Source organism: Fulmarus glacialis, unplaced genomic scaffold, assembly GCF_000690835.1.
Source record: "Fulmarus glacialis isolate BGI_N327 unplaced genomic scaffold, ASM69083v1 scaffold1637, whole genome shotgun sequence".
In the NCBI taxonomy this organism is placed as follows: domain Eukaryota; kingdom Metazoa; phylum Chordata; class Aves; order Procellariiformes; family Procellariidae; genus Fulmarus; species Fulmarus glacialis.
Genome location: NW_009224859.1, coordinates 1,385 through 8,913, shown reverse-complemented (window position 1 = coordinate 8,913; position 7,529 = coordinate 1,385). Strand labels below are relative to the sequence as shown.

At 52.9% G+C, this 7,529-nt stretch overlaps 1 protein-coding gene across 1 annotated transcript; it reads left to right on the top strand.

The window, feature by feature from the left end:
• Nucleotides 1-4: 4 nt before the first annotated feature.
• Nucleotides 5-7,324, top strand: PLEKHM1 (pleckstrin homology domain containing, family M (with RUN domain) member 1; the record flags this gene model as incomplete). Its single annotated transcript, XM_009582268.1, has 7 exons — nt 5-265; nt 2,140-2,380; nt 2,866-3,774; nt 5,552-5,697; nt 5,881-6,074; nt 6,530-6,593; nt 7,163-7,324. Coding segments are annotated over 7 exons (1,977 nt in total), but the record flags the coding sequence as incomplete, so codon positions are not given.
• Nucleotides 7,325-7,529: the final 205 nt, after the last annotated feature.

The window sequence follows — 7,529 nt, the reverse complement described above, 5'->3', positions numbered from 1 at the left end:
ACCGTCCCGCGGAGCTCGCCAGCAACTGCCTCCCAACGCCAACAGTCCACGCTCCGCTCGGACAGGCGACGCGGTGACCGCCAGCGATGGGGATGGAGATGCAGCACCGCAAGCCGGCGGCACAGCCCGCGTTTCGGCCACGCCGCGTGGCGGGCCCAGTGGAGGAGAGACAGGCAGAAGCGGCACGGTCAGCGGCAGTGAGGCAAGCCAGGCTGTCCGCAGCCCGACGGCCGAATACCTCCTTTCTCCGCTGCTGGGTTGTCCGGTAGGTGTTACAGCTCACTTGCTATCAATCGCCTTGTTTTTATGCTTCCTGACCAGCACATCTAATGGAAAAGGAAAATAAAACTGGTGACAGCTTCTGAGTAGGCACCAGTTTCTCCAAACTCTCATCTTGCGTTTGCTTCCAGCCTTCTGACGGCAAGTTGGGTGTGAGTGATGCTCCCTGCTCCAGGAGCATCTTCCTGGACCCCGTGGAGCTGTGTCCATGCAGCTACCCTGGGAGAAATTGGGTCGAAGTCGATATTCCTTGGTAAAAGAGGCACCAAAACTTCTGAAATCCTGCCTGGCCTGCCAGTCGTTCCTCGCCAAGAGTGGCTGCAACAGGAAGTTTTTGGTTTTGTTGACGATATCTGGAGAGCGATGAGCTCTTGCACAAATCTGGCCGTAAGCTCTGTGCAAGCAGATAAAACAACCTGAGAGTCAAGTTTGTCATGGGGACTTTTCTTCATGTATCATGCACGTAAGAGGAGGGAAAAGGCAAAGGACCGGAAACAAATTGCAGTTTTCCAGTGGAAAAATATTCACTCAGCACATCTGTTCCCAGAGCAGGATGGCATTCCGTGGTGCTTAGGCTAGCTTAAACAGCGGCGGATTTCCCCTGCTGCCAACGAGGGGACAATCCACTTGCTTTTGATTTTAGGAAACTCTCTGAACAGCCCCGTCCTCTGTCTAATTTGTTACTGACTTTTCCGTCCTGGTTCCCATCGCTTCCGTCCTGGTTCCCATCGCTTCCGTCCTGGTTCCCATCGTTTCCATCCTGGTAGGATTAGGATATACTTCATACCCCCCTAAACTGTTTCTCTTTTTGGTCCCTGCTCCTTTCAGCTCCCTCCCAGTTATCCCGTTTCCGCTGCTTCCTCGTGGCGTTGGGCCAGTTTGACCTAATCTATGTATAACATACGGTGTCAACAGGAAATTCCCCCCTGCTTTCGCATGACTCACGGAGCAACCTGCGTTCCTGGTCCGGGAGTAAGCCGAGCCTGCCTCTACGTTGGGAGCTGCACCGCAAGTTACCCGTGATCCTTGCTGCAGGGTGGTGATGGCTCTTCTGCTGTCATTTGCTTCATTGTTCAGAATAAAAGGCTCTTGGAAAGCAGGGTAGGGTAGTCGAGAGGTCGTTCCTGGTGGGATGAAGCCCCGAAAGGGATGCGGTGAGTCTAAGGAAGCTGCTCCCTTTTGCCGGAGACCTTGTCCCAGAACCTCGCTCGGTTCTTATAGCCAGAAAAATTCCTGGAGAGGTTACAGCCGTGTTTTCTTTCAGCTTAATGAGCTTTCTTCTGCTTGTGGGTCTCGTCCCCTCCTGACATACAGAGACAAAGGATTCCTCTGCCTTCCCTGCTTTACTTTTTGCCTGTACTGATCAGGCGTGGTGTTTGTAGCATCTACTTGTAAGCCATAGGTCTCTATTTCATCCTAGACATCTTCTCTGTACCTTGCCCCGTCTCTATTCTTCCTGGAACAAGGATGGTGCCGCTGCTCCAGGCAAGCTTGTACCCTTCCACGGCAGGTTTTCCATGAAAACCCTGGTTTTTCACCCTCTATCAGAAATATTTCCAGGACCAAATATCTTGTATGTGGTTACTGCAGGGAACATGCTCTCCCTCTGAGGTCCTCGATGATTTTAGGGGGAGAGAACCGGTCGGTTTTGGACTTTATAATCCCACCAGTATATAATCCTGGTATTTGTCAGCTGCCGACACAGTCCCGTGGAGCATCCCCGGAGCAGGGGAGCCGTCCGCGTGGAGACGGCCAGCATTGCTGCTTGGGATTGAGTCTGCATGGGAGTGGTCCCCGTGGAGGGGCGCAGGGCATTCGGTAAGTTTGATAATTAATTTTTTTTTTTTTTTTTTTTAACAGAAAAGAAAGAGCTGGATCTCAGAAGATGATTTCTACAGGCCTTCTCCGGGACAGAGCAGCGAAAGCACGGCTGACACCAACGGCTTTGGGCCGGAGGGGGCTGACGAGGGTCCAGCCCCAGGGCTCATTAGCGCTCTTGACTTGGAAAGGCTGTCGGTGCCGTCCTCGGAGAGCGGGAAGCCCAAAATGTCACCCGAACGGGAACAAAAGGGCTTCAGCGTTGTGCATCGCAGGCAGATGGGTACGTGCCACCCTCCCCTCTCCTGCTTTCGTCAGGTGTCTACACTGGGCAGGGCTCAGGGGCTGGAGGGGGGCGGTGTTTCGGGTGACGGACAGTTTGGGAAGCCCAGTTTGCCGTTGCTGAGCTGATGGCAGCACTAAAAGCTCCAGAAGGCAGTGGGGCAGCTTCCCTTGGCGTTGCTGAGACCACGGTAGCTCTGGAGGGAAGCGTTTTAGCGGGAGAGGAGGTATGTTGGGTATCTCTGTCCCCATGTCTCTGTCCACTCTGTGGGATATGTTTCCTTTATGCTCTTCCACTCGTTCTCAGCCTCAAAACCCAAATGCATGCAGACCGAGGTCCTGTAAACTCCTGCCCCGTCCCACCATCCACCAGGACTGGCTCTCAAAGCTGCGATGCCTCTGCTCGCTGTGAGCCACCCGTTGGCTTTTCTCTCTCCACCAGCTTCTCCTTTTTCAGTTAAACTAAGACATCTGCTTTTGTCCCAGGTCTTTCCAACCCTTTCCGAGGGCTCCTGAAGCTGGGCAGCCTGGAGCGGAGAGGAGCCATGGGGATATGGAAGGAGTTTTCCTGCGAACTGTCGCCACTGGAGCTCCAGCTTTTTTTGGACCACGAGGACCGCATCTGCGTCGAGAGCTATTCCCTGCTGCGGTGCGAGTCGCTGGCGCTGACACACTCGGATGGCCGTTTCGAGCTGGTTTTCCTGGGGAAAAAACTCTACCTACGAGCTGCTTCTCGAGATGAGGCTGAGGACTGGTTAGACAGGATCCGCGAGGCGCTGCAGAAATGCCGGCCTCAGCTGGAGGAGGAGGAGTGGGAGACACTGGAGTATCCAGAAGACGGTGGTGAAGGCCAGCCCATCCAGAGCGACTCAGCTGCTCTTCTCCAGTACAGCGACATGCCTGGGAACAGCTTTGACTGGACTTCAGCTCACGAACCGGAGCTGGATGCAATCAAAGAGGCTATTCTCTACGTGGACGTAGACAAAACCTGGGTCCCCTTTATTTTTTCCCTGTCTCTAGAAACTTTAAAGTGCTTTAAAGTCAGAAACAACGATAAAATTTTAAGCAACAGTTACGGTATAGAGACCATCCAAGACATCCTTCCAGACACGAGCCTTGGGGGACCTGCCTTCTTCAAGGTGATCACCTCCAAAGCTGTCCTGAAGCTGCAGGCTGAGAACGCAGAAGAAGCGGCCTCGTGGAGGGAGCTGGTCCGAGGGGTGCTCATGTCCTACCTGGAGAGCGCGGAGGAGGCGCTGACGTTGGGTGGCAGCTTGGACGGGCACTCCCAGGTCATCCTGAAGAACATCGTGAAGGAAAACGGCTTCTTGTTGCAATACCTGGTGGCCATCCCCACGGAGAAGGGCCTGGACTCACAGAGCTTCATTTGTGCAGGTAGATGTTGGCTTGTCCAAAAACCCAGCTCCGTCTTGGAGGATAATATTGCATTCATTCAGGTTAACGAGGTGACATCAAATTAGAAATGCCCTGCGTCCTGCCAACCCGTTGCAGGCCAGCTGCTGGTTTCCCCATCCAAACCCCAGGTAGCAGCGAAGCCCTTCGGTGGGGTTTCGCGTCCCAAATCGTTGGCACTTTTGGTGGTTTGTGTGCACGGGGTGAGTCCCCCGACGCTGAATCCCCATCCCACCCCAGCACAGGTCCAACTGGGCTGCTACTGGGCTCCTGTTTAAGATGCTTATGACAGTGGTGGGTCACCACCACTTGAAGGCAACCTTAGATGGACCAAGAGGCCCAGGACACTCTTCCTGGGCATTTTGTGGTCCCAACTTGCAGGGAAAGTGCAGTCAAGGGCAAATGCTGTTTTTCTGGTAACGCAGCACAGGAGCAAATATTGCGATGGGTGTGACAAGCTGATTTTGCAAAACATTCGTTTATCCTTCCACTCGGCACGCGGGGCGATGCCGGTTTAATAGGATAACACTCGCTGACCTCCACGGGAGGTACAATTTGCTCTTTACCTTGGTAAGTTAATTAAACTTCAGATTTCTCTCTTGCTTCAATTATATTTCTTGCACCCTCCAGCAGGTTTTTTTTTTCTTTTAATCTCTCTTCTGGTTTTGTTATATATATATTTTCCATTCTACTTGGTCTACTCTTCCCCTCCAGGCTCTGTCCTGCATCTTCCACCTACCAACAGATGGAAGCAGCAAATCAAAAAGACAAATTCCCGGTTTTTATGTGTAGGTTTTCTTAGGGGGCTGCCTGCCCCGCTTTCACCTGCCTCCCAGCCTGACACCCGAGCCTGGCATAGGAGTGGTTTCCTTATGAGTCAGGGCATAATGAATGATAAAAACGTCCTTTTTTTTATTAATTCAAAGAGCAACACCTGGCCGCCATGAATTTTTTTTTATGGGATGCGCTCCACCTACCCCAAAGCATGAAGGAGACGGGGGGTGGTAAAGCCTTCCCCGAGGATAGCAGAAGTTCGCTTACGCTTGATCAAGTTATTTTAGAGAATTGAACCCATTAAAAATAGCACGAAGAGTTTTCCTGCCTTCCCAACTCCAAATGAGATGCGTTCGCTTTTCAAGTCGCTATAAAAACCCTGCAGATTTCCCCCAAGACCCGAGCTGGGTTCCTCCTGGGCTACCCACCGCTGTAATAAAGGCTTTTTTTGGCTTAATCCATCCCAACCTCATCCCTTGCAGACGAGGATCTTTTGCAGATGTGGTTTTGGTACCCTGCAGCGGCAGCGGGAAAGAGAAGGGCTGAGTGAAGGCAAAATGGGGCAAAGCTACGGGAGGAGGTGATGAGGCAGGCAGGTGGGATTTAGGTTCTTCCCTAAACCACTGGGATGTTTCCAGAATTCACTTTTCATAAAAAAAAAAAAAAAAAAAAAAAAAAAGAAAGAAACAATTGAACTACGTGATGGATAAAAGTGGGTTCAGGGATAGTCCAGATTCCTTTTTTATGGAGGAAAAAGTGAAACGGCTCCTGTTGGACCATCATGGTCTTAAATCCATGGGTAAGGGGCTGGGGACCCCTCACCGAACATTCTACAAGTGCTTTAGCTGATCTCCAACCCTTCCAAAAACTTTCTTGCTCCATTGCCCCTTTCCCAAAAGCTTCTCCCCCCATCCTGGCAGCAACGGGAATGAGCTCTTGGGGCAGCGCGTATCCCTTCTCATCCCCTCGTCCCTGCTCCCTGCAGGCTGCTCCAGGCAGATCGGCTTCTCCTTCGCGAAGCCCAAGCTCTGCGCCTTCTCTGGTCTCTACTACTGCGACAGCTGCCACCGGGACGAGGAGACGGTGATTCCCTCGCGCCTCATCCACAACTGGGATCTGACAAAACGAGGGGTAAGTCTGGGCTCGGTCGGTGCAGGGAGCAGGAAAATATTCCTGCATCTGCCTGTGCTTCCTGAAGGTCCATCTGAACGTTTCCACCATCAGCAGAGGTGGAGATGTCCACCCTAAATCTCCCTTCAAGCCTCCTGGGCTGCTCCTCCGTGCATGCCCACCTCTTGCCTTTCTCTGCCCCAGGTTTGCCGGCAGGCTTTGAAGTTCCTCACCCAGATCCGTAATCAGCCGCTGATCGACCTGAAGCTGGTCAACGAAAGCCTCTACGACCACGTGGAGAGGATGGGACGGATCCGCCGGAGCAGGGAACAGCTGAAGCTGCTGGGAGATTATCTCATCATGTGCCGCAGCGGGGCCCTGAAGGAGCTGAGCAAGCGGTGAGGTCCCTCTCTGGGTGGCATTACGCCTGCATCCCCCTCTTTGCACCCCGATGATCTCCTGGTCCTCCTCATCGCTCGCTGTTGGAGCGGGGAGCGATGCTGCCGAGGCATGGGCTGGTTTTTAGCTCCACGTCATCTGCTCTAAGAAGTTACGCGTCTGTTGGCTGGGTCGCCACGTTGAGATGTAACTCAGGAAGCACCTTCCTGACCAAGGAGCTTCTGGCTGGACAGGAAACACCTGGGAAAATAGATATTTATTTTCTTTTCCCTGCCTTTGAAATGCTCTCACACGATTTCCAATGGCAGGATTTGGGATGTGTGGCACGACGCGAAAATCAGGTCTGCGATGATTTTCTTCAAGAGTCTGCGTCATCCAGGGTCCTCCTTGCTCCAAAGCTATTGGAGATGTGGCGGAAACCATCTACCACCTTCTTCTCTGTGCTTCTTTGCAGGCTTGATCACAGGCACTACCTCTTGGAGTGTCCCCACAAATACAGCGTCGCTGATCTGAGGCAGGTGAGAGCTTTGCGTGATCGTAGGGGGTTTGCTGGTGAAAACATCCCGGTTTCTGTCGGCACTTCATCATCATCAGTAGAAGGTTTCAAATAGCTTCGTTTTCCTTCTGCCTTGCTCTCATCCGTCATGTGCACTCCGCAAGCTTCGCATCAGCTTAAAGGCAAATAATTGCCTTTATTTTAATTTGCCAAAATAATTGGTACAAGCCTGTATCCTCTGAGAACTACAGAGATCACACAAGATAAATCGCTTCGCCGCTATTTAAGCCAGCATTGCTGCTAGTGCCTCTCCATGCAAACTTGTAGCTATTGCAAATAACGGTGGAAGCGATGGGTGGTTGGATTTCGCATCGACTCCAAAGCCAGGAGCCCCGTCCTGGCAGGTTGTGGGTGCTGCTGTGGGTCTCTGAGGTCCCCTTGCGACCCAGGCACGTGGGATGTGGGTTGTTTTTGGAGGACAGCCGTGTCTTCACGTGACAGCACGAAGCATGGGTGTAATGTGGATTTTGCACAGCGTAAACCCGACGGGAGACAGGCTCCGTGCCTGCCTGACGTATCTCTGCCCCGCAGATAGCCGATGGCGTCTTTGAGACCTTCCTGCAGTCTCTGCTCCAGTTTGCTTCCCATCACGTCTACAACTGTGACCTGTGCACCCAGCGAGGCTTCATCTGCCAGATCTGCAACAGCAGCGACATCATTTTTCCCTTCGAGTTTGACACTACCACCAGGTGAGCGGCGTCCCCATGGTGTCCCGCTGCTGCGAGGCCACCCGAGCTTATGGTCTGGCTTTGCCCAGGAGCCTGGACCGTCCCCTGGGTCCCTCTCTGGGGCTCTCCGCTTTCTAGGCATGTAGCCCCGGGGTGGCCTGGAAATAGCTCTGAGCTGGTCGTGCATCCCCGTGGTACTCGTGTCCCCGTGGTACCTGTGTGCCCATGGT